Below are 17623 nucleotides of genomic sequence, written 5' to 3' on the forward strand. Positions count from 1 at the left end.
TGTGGCTTGATCCCTAAATAAGGGTATGTAGGTAGAACTTTAATTTAGTCGTTTGGATCTAGTCTCACTTTTTTTGCTCTTTGGATGAGTTTGGTTTCGACTTTTTCGATGGTCCTTAAGCTCACTTGAGAATGAGGCTTGATTGATTGATTTTATTTCGGTTTTACCAAGTAATCGTGGTTAAAAGGTGTTTGTGGTCTTGTTGAGTCTGAAATCCGTTGAGATGGGTGTTTGATCCTGGTCTTAGCCTTTTGAATTTCTTTGTTTTCACCCGTACTAGGGTATGATTGTGAGGTCAGAGGCCATCTTTGTAAACTGTATGAAATTATCTTGTGCATGTTACTGCTTGGTGATATTAAATATGTTTTAGCAGGTTGAGAAATTTTAGGAAATGTCCATTTTTCAAGGGAGATTGCCGAAATTTCGGCAGAAAGTCTCATGCCAGTTTTCCTTAATTTTGGAAAAGAGGATATAGTAATTGAAGTGCGTCCAACATCGGTGTGATGTCAGAATTTCCACAGAATTCGTCTCGGGTTCCAAGGAATTCTGGGCGAGTCCTGTGAGCCATCTTAAAGGACAATGAGATGCATCAGAATTTGCAATAATCTTCAGGCTTGATATATTTTTGAACTCCAGGCCAAAAATATCTTGTATATTTTACCCGAAACTCTAGGTTCGGGATCTGAGACATTAAGCCATTTATTAATAGGAATTTCAGGCCCTATAATTGTTTGAGGAACTTCAGGCCCTCATTATTCATGTATATTAACTGAAAATAAAGTGCTATAATTAAATTTGCTAGCATGGACGATAAACCCGCACCATTCTTTAAGTAAATGTGAGATAAAGTAAATTACTTGATGTATGGGGGTTAATTCCGCACCATACTTTAAATAAATATACATGTGCAATAAAGTAAGTTCATAAAGTAAATTACTTGTTGTATGAGGGTTAATTCCGCACCATACTTTAAATAAATGTAAATGTGCGATAAAGTAAATTCATAAAGTCAATTACTTGTTGCATATGGGGGTTAATTCCGCACCATACTTTAAATAAATGTAAATATGCGATAAAGTAAATTACTTGCTGTATGGGGGTTAATTCCGCACCATACTTTAAATAAAAGTAAATGTAGTTGTGTGGACTATAAACTCGCTCCACACTTTTAAATAAATACTATTGTATGGGTAATAAACATACACCATACAGTAAATAAAGTAAATGTGAGGATAAAACCACCACCTAATATATATGAAGTATATAACATATTATATATTGTGGGCAATATAATTGCGCCACTATTCAAGATATAATAAGATGAGTTTTAAGATCACACCATCATGTTTAATACGATAATATGTGTTACAACGAGATGGGCAATGAAAATAACACCACCATAAAATAACATAATAGGGTATAAAAGGCACCATTCCAAATTACAGTATGAAAAAATAAATTAAACAAACATGGATGAAGCAACATAAGAATTGTGAAAATACAAAAAAGAAAGTTTGCATGTTGTCGTAGTAGTAAAGTGAGAGGAGACATATGACAGAGAAGACACAGATAAATAACCACATAGTGTTGAGCTGAGAAAATTTAGAAGTAAAAGGAAGAGACTATCGTGCTGATAACGTGTTATAAAAATAATAATCAAAGTATGAAAAAATACCACTGAATAAAGTAGGATTATATTTACTCTTATGGTTTTTATACTGACGAAACTTTCCCACCCTGATAAAACTCTTCTAAGATAAAGCTTTTACACTCTCAAATTTCTCTCTCTCTATTTTTTCTTTGGATCAGTGGTGTTCTACAAGTGAATGAGGAAGCCTATTTATAGGCAAATTGGATGGCTTCCCCTACATCTCCAAAGTCTTCTTTTCCCAACATCATCATTTTCCCTTTGATTATCATTTTCTTATTTTCTTTGTGTGGGCTCCATCTACTTACAACAATCACATGTTTATTTGTTTTCTTCAAGATAAAGTTTTGTTTGAACCAGAGATGCTCATTGCCTTTATGTTATAATCTGCATGAGCCGACTGTAAACTTTGACCATCTTGACTTCAAATGGCCTGCCCATTTGGGCCTGTGGAGTGGTCAAAAAGGTCAAGCTAGCTTGAGCCATACTTTATTTTGGATACATGGAAGCCCAAGGTCCTAGCAGATATAGGAGCGGCTTGCATAGCTTGCATTGCATGTGCCTTGCTTAATGGCCCCAGGTCATATTGTTAATGGGCCTCCATGGCAGCTTAGAAGCTTTTAGAATAGTTTCTGGTCTTATAAGGCCATGAGCCTCCACTATATGAGCCAGCCCAGAGTGAAATGAATCAATTTATCTTTTAATCGATTTCCTTTTTCTTTTACATTTATCTTTTAACTCCAACTTAGAATTCTATGATCACATGTTAAACTAAGTTGTTGGATTGATGTAGTTATGTAAGCAAACTGACCATAATTCATATTTTCTTCTATTTAACTCTCGGTTAGTAGGGTCTAGACCAGTGAAAAATGACATTAACTTATATACAAGTGGTCTCAGATTCGAACCCTAAAGTCATCTTGATAGTGTGTGTGAAACTCCCTATTATAGTTTATAATATAACTTATATTGAAATAGAAAAACAAAAACTCCGGCCCAGTTTGAAGGCGAAGAGAAGAATCACAACTTGGACCTTTCTTAAATGATCATCATATAGCAATGCATGCAACAAACTTTTGACCCATTTGTCGGGCTTAGACTTTGAGATGGATCCAAAACGATGGGACTTGAATCATTCGGAAGTTGAACTTTTAAAAAAAGAAAAAGAAAAGGAAGAAGGCCTTTTGACCCGTGCGAGAGAAATGGATTGGGAACTGGATGGCCCATTATTTACTCACTCTTAACTTTAAACAATTTTGACTTTTTATGGTTCTCTGAAAAATTTTACACAAAAGAAAAAAGAAAGATTCTAGTGTTTGAATTTGCCTTATCAATTACGAGACGGAATTCAAACTTGAGACCACTTGAAATGTTAAAAATATTTGGACAACAAGTCCTCAAATGCTAGTCGGCAACAGATTAGTAGTGAAGTGAGTTTATTAGACTCTAAAAGTCAAAAGTTAGTAACTACTCTTTAGTTTAACAATTCGTTTCTTTTTAATGTTGGAAGAAATTTCAGATTCGGATTATCTCTCACTTAAAAAGCCTGTGTTCCTAAAAAAATTTATAAAAATTCCTATATTCTCCGTTCACCTACGCAACTTTAATGTTTATCTTCATCTTCATCTTTATCTTTTTTCCAGCTTGATACACACAAGTGCTAAACTTAATTCCAAAATTTCTCTGCCTATAATTTCTAAAATTCAACCCACAACATGCACGTGTACTTAAAACAAAACAAAAAGTAACTAATACTAATACACGAGTGGAGCAAAAAAAAAATTAAACGAGAAACCTTTTAACCAAACAAAGAAAGAAAGAAACCTAATAAGCCCGGATGCGAATATCGAATCAAAATCCTCCGTGCATTTTACACACATGTCTCTTGCGCGTGAAATTCTGGCGGTCGCACGGCAGTGCATGATCAGCGATGCACAGTCAATCCATGCGAAAATGTTGACTTTGACTGCATTTACATTTTTATTATTATTTGTTTCTTTTTCTCTTTTTTGTTTTTGTTTTTGTCAGTTTGATCCCAAACCCCTTCTCTACACAAATGCCTCAACCAACCTTTTCAATTGGGTATTTTTACACCACATATTACGCCGGACTCTCACACGAAAAATGAAGAAATTATTCATTATAATATATCACAAAAGTATTTTGTTTAAAACTCCAAATCTAAATTACTTCCAAATTATCACTAAAATTCACCTTAAATATTGGTTATTTATCCAACAAAGTAGAACTTATACCATATGTTGACATTTTGAGGATATGTTCATGATTGCAATCATACTATAGTTAGTTATCAACCCATTGAAAACTAAAGGGTCAAGTATGATGAAAGTTGAATTAACCACTAATTATAGGTTGATTATTTTGGGTTAAATATCATGGTCAAACCATTTTATTTTATTTTTTACTAATTCAGTGAAATTGCAGCCTTGCACTTTTATGTATGTGTCAATGTCACCTATAAGAAAACTTATATGAACCTGCATGATCGAGGTATTATTATTAGAATATTACTATATTTGAAGTTCTGCCTTGTTTGCTTCCTAACCAAAATCTTAGTGTACCCACTTTCTAGGGTCAGAGCATATATGTATGCAGGATGCTTTTCCTTTTGGATTCTTCAACAAATAGGCACATAGAATTGTATATTTACATAAAAGGATATTAAACTTTCTCCTCGACAGATATGAGCTTAGTCAAATTCACTGCAGCGGAAATAAATAAAATAAAAATGATAAAGTGTTGAGAAAGCACTTGCATATGGGTTAGGTTAGGTAGTAGGAGAATAATTAAGCTGTTATATATGTCTTAGTTTTTTATTTCCACAAAGATTTGGAAGATGCTTTGCTTCTAGATTTGCATGGCTAGTGGACAATGCCCCTTTAACACGGTATACGTCTATGAGATCGATGACTCATGCATCTTCTAGATTGCACGACTTTTGTAAATATCTCAGTACCATCCTTCTCCCACCACTTGTCACATAAATTAAAAGAAAAACCTACCATTAATGCATGTCATGTGTTCCTCAAATTTCACACCATACAAACTTTGTTACTAGAAAATGGCCACTTCCAATTTTTGCATCTATTAAACAAGAAAACACTATCCTTCCTACTTGGTGTGGATAATCCTCAAGAAGAAATTTGGGGTTCCTAACTTCTATTATGAACCGGCTGATATTATATTGGACAAAAACATCATGTTACTTTCAAAGTTTTAAATTTAAATCGTCTAATTTTATTTAGAGTATCTTACAAGTTAATAAGTTATATACTCTTAACTCTTAGCACCTAAGTATCTACTAATGGACCACATTATTATTTTATGCTCTTAATTATGCATTAGCTTAATGTAGTTTATCTAACTCTTCTCTATTCTTTTTAGAAATTATGGAATTACATTTATAATTCAACCAAAAAAGTCACTAACAGCAAATGACCAATACAAACTAGGCATAAAGGGCCAATACAAAACTAGCCACAAAAAGGATATTACAATAACGGAACGATCTAATATCAAAATTGAGACAATCTGGTGTACATGCACTAACGATCACGCATGATCGAAATTTTTTTGATATAAACATCTCAACTAAAATTGCAAACTCAGAACAATTAAATAGAGTTAAAGCTTGAAAAACCAAACCATAACAATACAAATAAAACTCTCATAAAAAAAAAAGGGTAAAAAACTCTCACAAAAGGATAGGTAAAACTCCCCTCTCTTTATTTTGTCATCTTAAATTTTTAATAAACGTAGGTACTTATTGAAAGCGAAAAGGAACCATATAGTTATGAAATATTTAAACCAAAATTTCAAATAATTGCAATAATAATAATAATAATAATACGGAAATTGTTAATTTTTACAATATAAGTATATTCTAATAACTCATCAAATTAACATTTATATAATTGGTGGCGTATAAGAGAGGAGGAGATATTGAATTAGTTGAGGACATCCATATCAACCGTTAGAGTGGATAGATGATTGGATATGTATTTTAAATGGGGATATTAATTATATTGGCTTACATACAATTAATTAATTTAAAATATTTAATTTAGTTATTTTTTAAATCGCCTCCGTTATTAAAACTAGCGTATAAAAATAAATAAATAAAACTATAGCCGCCAACCAGTCAAACCCACGAGCTTTGACCAGAAAAAAATATAAATTAAAAAAAGAAGAAAAAAAAGAAAGAAAATGGCAAAATATTCAACGGTCAAAGCTCCCCTGAGCTTCTGAGAAAGCTCCCCAATACAAAGAAGAGCCTTATGCGATACGTGACCATCTTCTCTTCTCCACAATCTCTTATTATTATTATCCATTTTCAACACACAAAAAAGCTCTCTCTTTCACTAAGCTCAATTCTCTCCCTCTCCTTCTCTTTATGGCCTCCTCTTCTGGGAGCTTAGACACCTCTGCAAATTCACACCCAACCTTCACTTTCTCGACGCACCCGTTCATGACCACCTCCTTCTCTGATCTCTTAGCCTCTGGCACAGATGAAGACCCCAGCACCAACACCACAGCTCGACATGTTGGCCATGGCGGGCTAGCAGATCGAATAGCAGAACGTACTGGGTCTGGTGTGCCCAAATTCAAGTCTCTTCCTCCTCCTTCGCTGCCCATTTCTCCTCCCTCCGTTTCTCCCTCTTCTTACTTCGCAATCCCAGCTGGGTTGAGCCCAGCTGAGCTTCTTGACTCTCCTGTCCTCCTAAGCACTTCAAACGTATGTATATGTTATGTGTATTTTGAATATCTGTTTTCTTGGGTTTTGCAACATGCTCTGTTTGGGTTTCGAGAAAATTGGAATAAAGGGAAAGAAAAGTTAAAAAAGAAGTAGATATTTTTCATTTCCCTTGAGACCAAATGATTGGACTTTGCTAACAAGGTTTTAACTTTGAGTCAAAGTCTTCTGGTTTTTTAGTTGTTCTTTTTGAGTTTGATAATTTTGCTGCTTAATTGTTGGGTTTTGTTTGTTCTTCAATTTTGTTTTGATGTTTTTACTAATGGGTATTTCTTGTTTTGTGTTATTGTTGGCAGATTCTTCCATCTCCAACTACTGGAAGTTTTGCAGCTCAGGCCTTTTGGAAGGCCAATTCTGGAAACAACCAGCAGATTGTTAAACAGGAAAGCAAGAACTACTCAGATTTCTCTTTCCAAACACAAACAAGACCCCTCACTTCATCATCAACAATGTTTCAATCTTCTAACAGCACAATTCAAACTGTATGTGGTGTTTTATTTTTTCAATTTTCACTTGTTTATTTTTCTTTGTAGATATTCTGAATTGTTTACTAATTTGTTGCTTTTCTTTCAGGCACAAGAACAGGCATGGAGTAACAGTTACTTTCAGGCACAAGAACCCCAAAAGCAAGATGATTTTTCCTCAGGGAAGAGTACGGTGAAACCTGAATATGGTTCTGTGCAGAGCTTCTCATCTGGAATGGCCACCAATATCCAAAATAGTAGTCAGGCCAATGGTGGTTTCCAATCTGAGTATAGCAACTACAACCACCAACAATCTCAGACCTTGAGCAGGAAGTCAGATGATGGGTTCAATTGGAGAAAATATGGTCAAAAACAAGTGAAGGGAAGTGAAAATCCAAGGAGCTATTACAAGTGTACTTACCCCAATTGCCCAACTAAGAAGAAAGTAGAGAGGTCTTTGGATGGGCAAATCACTGAGATAGTTTACAAGGGCAACCATAACCATCCCAAGCCACAGAATACTAGAAGATCATCATCAAATTCTTCTCATGCAATTCAGGGTTCTAATCCCAACACCAACGAAATCCCAGATCAGTCTTTTGCCAATCATGGTAATTCACAAATGGATTCCATTGGAACTCCAGAAAATTCATCCATTTCGATGGGAGATGATGATTTTGAACAGAGTTCTCAGAAAAGCAAGTCAGGAGGAGGGGATGAATTTGATGAAGATGAACCTAATGCCAAAAGATGGTAAGTTTGATTTATTAAATGCATGAACAATATTTTGTGTTTGATGAGTTAAGTTGAAGTATTTCCATTGAGTTTTTTGGGTTTTTTGTGTGTGATTAATTAGTGATTTTCCATGATTATGCAGGAAAAAGGAAGTTGATAATGAAGGTATTTCAGCTCCTGGGAGCAGAACAGTGAGAGAGCCTAGAGTTGTAGTTCAAACAACCAGTGATATTGATATTCTAGATGATGGGTACAGATGGAGGAAGTACGGGCAGAAGGTGGTAAAGGGCAATCCAAATCCAAGGTAAAGCTCCTCTTAGTCATGATTTTGATATATACTTTTTCGAACTTTTGAAAGATGGATTGCTTTGATAATTCAATATTATTATTGCCATTGTTCAATCTCTACCTAATTGGACACTTTTCCCGGAAAACATATCACTAAATTAAGTCTCATTTTGTAAAGAAGATATAAAAAAAAGTGCCACACAAAGTGGATTCTTTATATGTACCTTCTTCTAGATAACATCTTAGTTTCTTTTTAAAAAGACACTTTCTTCTAAAGTTTGCTTTTGATGGGTGTGAATGCTGTAAATTTTCACTTCTTCCTTTTGGAAAAAGTGGATTTCCTTTAAGAAACTAGATTCTATAACTTGTTTGCTAATTGGGGTGTGTTTTATTTTTGAAATTGCAGGAGCTACTACAAGTGCACAAATCCAGGATGTCCAGTGAGAAAGCATGTTGAGAGAGCTTCTCATGATCTTAGAGCTGTGATCACAACCTATGAAGGAAAGCACAACCATGATGTTCCGGCAGCTCGTGGCAGCGGCAGCCATGCTTCTGTCAATAGGGCTCTACCAAACAACAACAACATTAACAACAACAATAACAATGTAGCCACAGCAATGAGGCCTGTGGCCCATCAAACTAACAACTTAAGGCAACAAACATCAGAAGGGCAACAAGCACCCTTTACCCTGGAGATGTTGCAGAGCCCCGGGAGTTTCGGATTTGCAGGATTTGATAACTCTATGGCGTCATACATGAACCAAGCGCAGCTCAATGAGAACATGTTTTCTAAAACCAAGGAGGAGCCAAGAGATGATGCATTTTTTGAATCATTGCTATGCTGATAAAAATAAAAACCGATAGTCATTACAATAAGCGCACACACAGTCAGGTTCATTCCATTCATTGCTTCTTTCTTTTTTGGTTTTTTGTGTTTGTACATTCTTTTACAGGGATTGATTGTAAATTCAAAACTTGTATGGGCATAGAAAGAAGTTTCTTAATATATTATTATTATTATTTTAATTGTTTTGGGGCTTTCTTTGCTAGCTCAGTTAGGGAGCCTCAATTCAATTTTTTTTGTACCCCATATGTTTCATTTTAGCTCATAGTGTATGACAATGAATTTGGATTTTATCTTTATGTACTTGCAAATGTTCCTGTTGTTTTCTTTTCTGCTCTCTCTCTCTCTCTCTCTCTCTCCTCAGACCGTATTGCCAATTATCATTCAGCAACATCTGTACAAGTTGTGAGGCCCATTTTTAAACTCTCAGGCCATGGCTTTTAGTTAGATATGCAATTGTCATCAGTTACATCTTAAGCAGAGGTTTGAATGGGTCAAATATGTCGGAGCTGGAGATTACATTACTTAGTGCACAAGTTGGTCAAGGTCAAATTTGTATACTTTCTTTCTTTTTTATATTCACACATGGAGTCTTCTGGGTAGGTCACTTGGTGGGCCCAACTTGTATTATGCCGCGTTCACAGTAATTGGGTCATGGATGGTATAATATAGCCATTCTGGTCTATTCCATGACAATTTGCTTTTATTTAAGTTGCACAAATCCTCTTTCGTAGCTCATATGTCAACGTTGCTCCTATGACAAAAAAAGAAAGTAAATAATAGATAGTAGTGGTTTTATGACCTACAAATTATGTTAAAATTTTGATGAAGAGTAGTGCTTTTCTTTGTTAGAAAATACTTTTAATAATTACAAAGTCATCACAATGTATAGTAATGGTTTTATGATTCATAAACGTTTTTAAATTTTTCTACTTACGAGTAATTTAGTGTCAAAAAATGCTTTTAATTCTTTCAGAAGCAGTTTCAAACAAATTCTTAATCCTAATCGAACTTTTAGAGGTAAAAGAGTCATTTTAAATCTTATGTGTAAACCTACGCAAATAGACTGAAATTGGTAACAAAAAAAGACATAATTAAGAGCGTTCTTCGCTATAAAAGAGTTGGATTCACATACAATCCCACACTTGACAATGACATGGATAATTTGTGCAATTTAACCCTTTTGTTTTTATGTATTTTAAAAAGCATGGGTGTGATGATAAGAGCAAGACACTAGCGTGAGCCACACGGTGCGAAGTTGGGGGGGAATTGGGACCCAGATGCCCGTTCACACATACTCCCGCCGACCGACCAAAGCAATAGATCCCTATCTACATTATGTCAATTTTTAATCCATTTTTATATTCAATTTGTTAATTAATGTTACGGCTCTTTGTTCCCTTTTTTTTATATTAATTATTCTTTAATCCTTTTTTCATTATCTAAAGCCGGTTTTCCATAGATATCCTTAGATTGTCAAATTGTCGTTTTGTGAGTTCTAAAATGGAGCCAAATTAAAGGGGTTTTGTTGTTGGGGTTTTTGCATGATCGTTTAAGAGCACAAGGAGCTCACGTATGTGATCTTGTTTTTACGTGCACAATATTTTTGGAATGTTGACTACTCATAAAAATTGTTCCATTTTATACATGCAAGTGGAATCAAAGACAACTTGGTACGCATTGGTGAAGATGTTGGATCGATAAGAACAAAGATTCGGGAAATAATTAAATGAGTTATTATGATCATAAATTAAGATTAGAAAACGAATTTATGGTATTGGAAATACTATAAGCACTTTAGACAATAATTGATATCACAAATGATCAAAAGTTATTGGGGATCGTCATAAATTACGTGTTGTTATAAAATCTATATATTTTTGTGTATATCTCTCCCTTCACATGATATTAATATACAGTACATTCTAAAAGTGAATGTCAATCAGGTAGTGGTTGAGTTAGTTCAAAAATTTCAACATATTTGGTTTTATTTCTCAATATAACAATAAATACTCCTGTCAGAAAAATAGTCATGAGAGAAGGCTCAGCTATTTTATATATAAATAATAAACCCATTTTAATTCTAATTTCTTCATTTAAAGAAAATACTTCTCCATCTTTCAAGTCAACCCAAAAGAAAAAAAAAAAAAAAATACAAAAAGAAAGGCGGCAGAAAGCATAACGGCTATAATACCATCCGCCGACTCATTCATAAATCAGCCAATACTTAATAGCCACGTGTACAAAAAGATCATTAGTTTTCCGATTGTACCCCTCCAGACTTTCCCTCTATTTTCAAGCCCTCCTCCTGTCCTGCTTTAACAGAATCCTCTTTGATTCTTTAACTTCGTCGTGATCATGGATCCTCCCACACGGAAACCCAACCGCCTATGGAACATCCTCATACGAATCCTCACCTTCGGTGTCCTGGTCCTGGCCATCCGATTCGCTTACGTCATCACACTCGCCGGCGAGTCGTGCGGCTACAACGACTTCTGCTTCTTCCCCGACAACCTCAAACTCCGCTTCGGCGGCGGTGAGGTCTTACGTGTCCGTGGATCCCCCCAGCCACGCGTTCCTGAGCTCTGGACCACCAAGAAGTGGCGCAGAACAGTCGATTACTACTCGGCGATTTTCCAAGGCCTGATCGCCGATGGGTTTCTCTCGCCCAATTTCAAAACCCTCTGCGTCGAAACCCTAGCCGGCCAGGACGTCCTGGCACTTCAAGAAAACGGCTTCGTCGACTCGATTGGAGTCTCTAAGAAGGCTACTCCGCCGTTGGTCGTTGCCGGCGAGGCCCACCGCCAGCCGTTTGATGAAGCCACGTTCGATTTTGAGTTCTCGGGTCTGGGCCGGTCGGGTCGACCCGTGGATTTTTCTGATGAGCTCTGTCGGACTCTGAAACCGGGCGGGTTCTTCGTGGCTCACATTGTGGCTAAAGATTCGTACAGCTTCAATTCTTTTCTCCAATTGTTCAATTGCTGTAGACTCATTCGGTCGCGCGAGATCGACGGCCTGGAAACGACGTCGGTTCGCGAGGTTGTGATGAGGAAAGAGGCTGAATTATCTGGTGGCAATTCTGGTTATAAATGCTCGGTTCCAGGGTATAAGCGGGAAATAGTGAGAAAGGCAGAGGCTTTGATAGAGCAAGAGCCACTGAAACCTTGGATTGCATTGAAAAGGAACTTGAAGAAGGTAAAGTACTTAACTTCAATGGTGGACATTAGCTATAAGCAGAGGTACGTTTATGTTGATGTAGGGGCTCGTAGCTATGGGTCTAGTATAGGAAGTTGGTTCAAGAAACAGTACCCAAAACAGAACATTAGCTTTGAGGTGTATGCAATTGAGGCTGATAAGGCATTTCACGAAGAGTATAGAACAAAGAAAGGGGTGTCTCTTTTGCCTTATGCGGCGTGGGTGAGGAATGAGACCTTGTTCTTTGAGATCACAAGAGACCCAAGTAAGAAAAATGTGGAAAAAGGTAGAGGAATGGGGAGGGTTCAACTGGTGAGGCCTTCGTCGAATTATGGGGATAATGTGGATAAGATTGAGGGGTTTGATTTCGCGGATTGGTTGAAGAACACGTTTTCGGAGAGAGATTTTGTGGTGGTGAAGATGGATGTGGAAGGGACTGAGTTTCATTTGATTCCCAGGTTGATTGAGACTGGTGCCATTTGTTTGATTGATGAGATTTTTCTTGAGTGCCATTACAATAGATGGCAGAGATGTTGTCCGGGTCAGAGGAGCCCCAAGTTCAAGAGGACGTATGGTCAATGCTTGGACCTGTTCAATAAGCTCAGAGACACTGGAGTTCTTGTACATCAATGGTGGTGACCGGTGACCTGTGTATGGTAATTGACTAATAGTTGACTTGTAGTCTTGCAGGAAACATACTAGTTAGAGTTCTTTCTGTTAGGTGTTGCTTGATTCTTTGTAGTGTGTAGGTCGGATTCTTGTTTCTTTGTTTCTCGATTCTTTTATTAGTTCAAATGAAAAATATTCAATGAGATGGTTCATTCTTTTCCCTGATTTGGCGTCTCAGGTTTTTGCTTAAATTTTGTACTGATGCAGTATTTATTTTGCAACATAATGCTTATGTGATATAAGATGAGAACAGATTTGGGTATTTCTGGCTCAGAAACTAGTTAAATATGATTACACATTGAAGGACAAGAGTGGAAACTCTCTTTCTGCTCTCTCTCTCTCTCTCTCTCTCTCTCTCTCTCTCTCTCTCTCTCTCTCTCTCCGTGTTTGGCATGGTTCAGATTCCCTTGATAATTCGTAATTATCACGAGAATCTGATGGTTCAAATCACTTCTAAAATGTAACCACTAAGAGACGTTGATCACATAGTTGGTAAGTATATGACTCTACTGTTGGATGCCGATATGTCAGCTGGGGATCACATCTTAGCTTAAATTGAGGAAAGCCTGATTGAGTGGAGAGGGGCCATTCTCCCGAATATTATGGAAGGTCTCTGTATTCGCATGGCTAACTTTGATAGTTACATTATATTCTATTAATAGGTTTGATGATCTCTCTCTTTCTCTCAGCATCTGGTCTCATTTTCTTTTCATTCATCTCTTTCTTTTTCTTTATTTTTCCCTCTCCCTATTCCGTTTGTTGTTTCTTTTTCCTTATGTTGTATGAGAAGTTATCGTTTTCTGTAAGCCACAACAATGAGTATGGGAACCGTCACTGGGCCATACACCGAAGAATTTTTGGTGTGCCAATCTATCCACAAAATATGCCCCAGAAGTTTATGGCATGACATCCATATTTTTGATTATGCCTTACCTGTTCTATTGGTCCAGACCATTCTAATTTTCTTTGTTTCAAGATTTATCTACTTTGTATTGAGGCCTGTTCAACAAAGTATGATGATGGCACAACTTTTGGTGAGCTCTTCCCGTTCTCTCTCTCTCTCTCTCTCTCTCTCTCAACCAATAGTATAAACCAACATGTATTGCATGACACAAAATTTATCAAGGGGCGGGGTCAAATTGCTTTAAATCAAAGGAGAAAGAGAAAGATAGGAAAGACGCCAAGTCAAGCCATGTACTACTGTTATGCATCCAAGTTTGAGTGAATTTCATTTAGTTCTTAATGTTTCAATTTGATCAGTTTATACCCCCTATTGTTTGCACATTGTGGCAATGTTAATTGTTAACCTCTGTTTAAATGGTGGTCACCGATCTATCTTACTTAAATTAGAATTTAAAAGGAGTGTGGATTTTGCTACAACGTAAGAGTAAATTGATCAAATTATAATATTACAGACCAAAAGTGAAGTTCAGTCAAAATATATCGATGCAAACTTGTAATTGACTTCATATATTAATTACTTCACAAGTTTCTCATGCTGGGGTAATGCAAGGGTAGACAGCTTCATGTAAACTTGCTACAACAGTAAGACAATTGCAAGAGACATAGTATTCATCTATCTCAAGATAGGAATGCCTACAAAGTATGATAGTAGCAATTAACTCTTCCGCCAGATCGATTGCCCAGAAGGCGAATGATTAAACAGTTTTCAGCCTTGTAAATAGATGATTGCGAACTTATCAAAAGCTTGAGGCTGTTTTGCTAATCCTCTTTTTTAAACTAGGAATACAAGATACCCATTTTGCACAACTAGAATGATCCAAATTGCTTTGCCTGCGATTGTTCTTGTTCTTTTGCTCTGCTGTATATGTCTTGATTGTAGTGATGTGATGATTTACTTCAACCAGGCTGGTATTATAATAGGTCCCACCATTCTAGGGCGGTATGTGACGTTTATGCGTTACTTGTTCCCTCCAGAAGGCAGAGTGACTCTTCAAATATTTGCAAATTTGGGTTTCATGCTTCACTTCTTCATACTAGGAGTTCAGTTAAATGCAAACTTACTGAAAAAGGTAGGAACTAATGCTGCACTAATAGGGAGCCTGGCTTTTGCTATGCCTTATGTTATTGGTGGCTTGTCCTACTTGACCATGCGCTCCCTAATGCCTATGGACCAGACATTAAGAACTGGCCTTGTAGTGGTAGTGACAGCGAATTCCCTTTCTTCCTTTCCTGTTATTATCAGCCTCCTTTCTGAGTTAAATATTCTCAATTCGGAACTGGGACACTTAGCCATCTACACCTCGATGGTCAGTGATTTGTGCTGCGTGTGTATGGCTACAACTTTGACAACAGTTGGTGCGTTCCGCGAACACTCCAAATGGAATTCGTTATCATCTATGTTCTGGATGGTCTTCTTTTTTGTTGTTGTTCTTTTTGTTTTGCGGCCTTTCATACTATGGTTAACCAAAAAAACCCCAGAAGGACAACAGTTGGAGGAGTTTCACTTCTTTGTCATTCTTGTACTTGTCTTTGGGTGTGCCTTCTGTAGCCAGTATCTTGGCCGGCAATCTGCATTTGGCCCTTTATTGTTGGGCATTGTCTTGCCTGAAGGACCACCGATAGCGACAACCGTGGTAAAGAAGCTCGACACCATCACAAATGGGCTGTTCATTCCCGTTTTCTTTGCGATTAGTGGCTTGACTACAGACTTGATGGCCTTCCGAGGACGGAGAGCTTTGGCCATAACCGAGTTAGTCATCATTATGGGATATGTAGGGAAGTTCGTGGGCACACTTCTGCCTGCACTTTATTTCGGAGTTCCTTTCCGGGATGCTACATCTCTTGCTCTAATCATGTGTTGCAAAGGCATCACCGATGTTGCTATATATAATGCATGGAGGGACGGCAAGGTGATTCGATAACCCCCTGCCCCTATCTTGTTCTGTACATTTGTTTCTTCCAATTGGCAAAGTTTGTGGGCTTTTCATTATTTTGCTAATTTATGTACCTGCTTATTCAATCTTGCACAGATCATGGATGACCTTTGTTTTGGCCTTCTCTTAATTACAATGCTGATTGTAACCGGCATTGCCAGAATTATGGTAGGTCGTCTCTACGATCCATCGAGGAGGTACACAGCCTACGGGAGAAGGACCATTCTCAACTCTAGCAACAACAGCAGGCTCCGGATTTTGGTCTGTATCCAAAACGAAGAACATGTCCCGAGCCTCATAAACCTCCTTGAAGCCTCTAATCCCACGAGGTTCAATCCCATTACAGTCTTCGTTCTACAATTGAGTGAACTCACTGGCCATGCAGTCGCTTCGCTTGTTCCCCACTACCATCTGAAGAAAGTTACATCTCAGGCCACCAGTTCTGAACACATTGTCAACGCCTTCAACAGATATGAGCAGCGCCAACAAGGGAGTGCTCTGGTGCAGCACTTCAACGCAATTGCGCCGTATTCAAGTATGCATGACGACGTATGCAGTTTGGCACTGGACAAGAGTACCACCATTGTAATCCTTCCTTACCACAAGCAATGGACAATATTTGGATCAGTGGGAGCAACAAACCGTTCTATTAAATATGTCAACGGCAAGATCATGAACAAGGCTCCTTGCTCTGTTGGCTTCCTGATTGACCGTGGCCAACTACGTGGTAACCCCTCTGTCGTAATAGGGAAGACATTTTATCGAATCGCCTTACTCTTCTTTGGCGGTGTGGATGATTTGGAGGCACTTGCCTATGGCAGACGCATGGCTGAGCATCCGAATATCAGCTTCACACTGGTTCGATTCAAACACGAAAAAGTGCCCACCAAAAAGGGGGAGGTTAATCCTGAACACGAACTGTTACGTGAGTACACGATCCGAGCAGCAATGAGCAAGGAGAAAAACCAGTACAGAGAGGAGACTGTGAAAGACGGGTCTGAAACTACGCAGATAATACGTTCTATGGAGGATGGTTTTGATTTGGTGATTGTGGGTTGCCACCATGATCCAGAGTCACCACTTTTATTAGGCCTAATGAATGCAGATTGGGTGGAGTGCCCTGAGCTTGGGGTCATCGGAGACATTCTAGCCGCTACAGATTTTACATTTTCAGTTTTGGTGGTGCAGCAACAGCCACCAACATCCACTTGCAGCAGATCAGTACAATCGCGTGTCTTTCCTGCTTCCTTTGATGATGAAGGAGATTGTCCACCACCTCACTCTACAAATCCAATAAGTAGTGATGAGTCAAAAAGATGCCCAGTCTAGCATGTCCTTCACTTTCAGAGTAGTGTTTTTCTGTAGAAATAGGAGGTCTGCTTTTGTTTTTATCAAGCAAAGTGTATATTGTTTTAGCGCCAAGAGTTCTTCTATGTACAGAATGATGAAGAAGAGACACGTGAGAAAATCTTATTTATACTCAATTTTCTGAAGTTTCTGATTCCATTTATTGACATAGTCAATTGTTTAGGGTGTAAAAGGTTTTATTCTCAGATTCGTTAATCGCTCCGATTTTAGGTTTTAAATGAACACGATGGAAATGACATATCTTTCTACAACATGGTGGACTTTTGATAGTTAAAGAAATCCAAATCGAGATAATTATGAAGTTAAAGTTTGTCACAAATGCCTCCATCTTCGACTTTTTTTTCCATTAGTAAGACCTCAATCTCCTCTAATAGACTTAACAGAAAATGCAATCTTTCATATGAACCTAAATTAGATTTCCTATGCAAAGGACCCACTAGTGTAGTGGTTTGGAGTATTTACTCCTTCAGGCAAGGTCCTGGGTTCAAGTCCTAGCATTCGTGTTGTGTGTGTGAGTTTAATATGCTATCGCCCCTTTCAATAGGAAAGGACCTCAAAAAAAATAAAAATAAAAATAAAAAATAGATTTCCTATCAAAGGCAGACATTCAAACTTAATGTGTGTTTGAAGGCGGAGAATAAGTTTATAATTTACACAAAATTCAGGATTTATGGAATGCCATATAATGTAGATTTTTCTATAAAATTGATGTAAGTTTACGAATGAAAATAACCATACGTT

The 17623-nt window shown here is 37.4% G+C and overlaps 3 protein-coding genes across 3 annotated transcripts; all 3 read left to right on the plus strand.

Annotated features, from left to right (window-relative positions):
- Positions 1–5968: 5968 nt before the first annotated feature.
- Positions 5969–9052, plus strand: LOC117630791 (WRKY transcription factor WRKY24-like). Its single transcript, XM_034363570.1, has 5 exons — positions 5969–6404; positions 6719–6904; positions 6996–7639; positions 7764–7925; positions 8316–9052. Exons 1-5 carry the CDS (start codon positions 6063–6065, stop codon positions 8752–8754), a joined length of 1773 nt encoding a protein of 590 aa, XP_034219461.1. The 5' UTR covers positions 5969–6062; the 3' UTR covers positions 8755–9052.
- A 2023-nt stretch (positions 9053–11075) lies between these two features.
- Positions 11076–12782, plus strand: LOC117631608. Its single transcript, XM_034364859.1, has one exon. It carries the CDS (start codon positions 11112–11114, stop codon positions 12585–12587), a length of 1476 nt encoding a protein of 491 aa, XP_034220750.1. The 5' UTR covers positions 11076–11111; the 3' UTR covers positions 12588–12782.
- A 251-nt stretch (positions 12783–13033) lies between these two features.
- On the plus strand, positions 13034–16972 carry LOC117631678 (cation/H(+) antiporter 14-like). Its single transcript, XM_034364956.1, has 3 exons — positions 13034–13651; positions 14486–15490; positions 15611–16972. Exons 1-3 carry the CDS (start codon positions 13433–13435, stop codon positions 16841–16843), a joined length of 2457 nt encoding a protein of 818 aa, XP_034220847.1. The 5' UTR covers positions 13034–13432; the 3' UTR covers positions 16844–16972.
- Positions 16973–17623: the final 651 nt, after the last annotated feature.

Source organism: Prunus dulcis, chromosome 6 (genome assembly GCF_902201215.1).
Source record: "Prunus dulcis chromosome 6, ALMONDv2, whole genome shotgun sequence".
Classification (NCBI taxonomy): Eukaryota; Viridiplantae; Streptophyta; class Magnoliopsida; order Rosales; family Rosaceae; genus Prunus; species Prunus dulcis.

What these genes read in the sequence shown, in the direction of transcription:
- LOC117630791 (XM_034363570.1), top strand. Translation starts at nt 6,063, where the DNA reads ATGGCCTCCTCTTCTGGGAGCTTAGACACCTCTGCAAATTCACACCCA. An exon ending in CTAACAGCACAATTCAAACT is followed by an intron (nt 6,905 to 6,995) that starts GTATGTGGTGTT and finishes CTTTTCTTTCAG; the next exon opens with GCACAAGAACAGGCATGGAG. An exon ending in AAGGGCAATCCAAATCCAAG is followed by an intron (nt 7,926 to 8,315) that starts GTAAAGCTCCTC and finishes TTGAAATTGCAG; the next exon opens with GAGCTACTACAAGTGCACAA.
- LOC117631608 (XM_034364859.1), top strand. Translation starts at nt 11,112, where the DNA reads ATGGATCCTCCCACACGGAAACCCAACCGCCTATGGAACATCCTCATA.
- LOC117631678 (XM_034364956.1), top strand. Translation starts at nt 13,433, where the DNA reads ATGAGTATGGGAACCGTCACTGGGCCATACACCGAAGAATTTTTGGTG. An exon ending in TGATGATGGCACAACTTTTG is followed by an intron (nt 13,652 to 14,485) that starts GTGAGCTCTTCC and finishes TACTTCAACCAG; the next exon opens with GCTGGTATTATAATAGGTCC. An exon ending in ATGCATGGAGGGACGGCAAG is followed by an intron (nt 15,491 to 15,610) that starts GTGATTCGATAA and finishes AATCTTGCACAG; the next exon opens with ATCATGGATGACCTTTGTTT.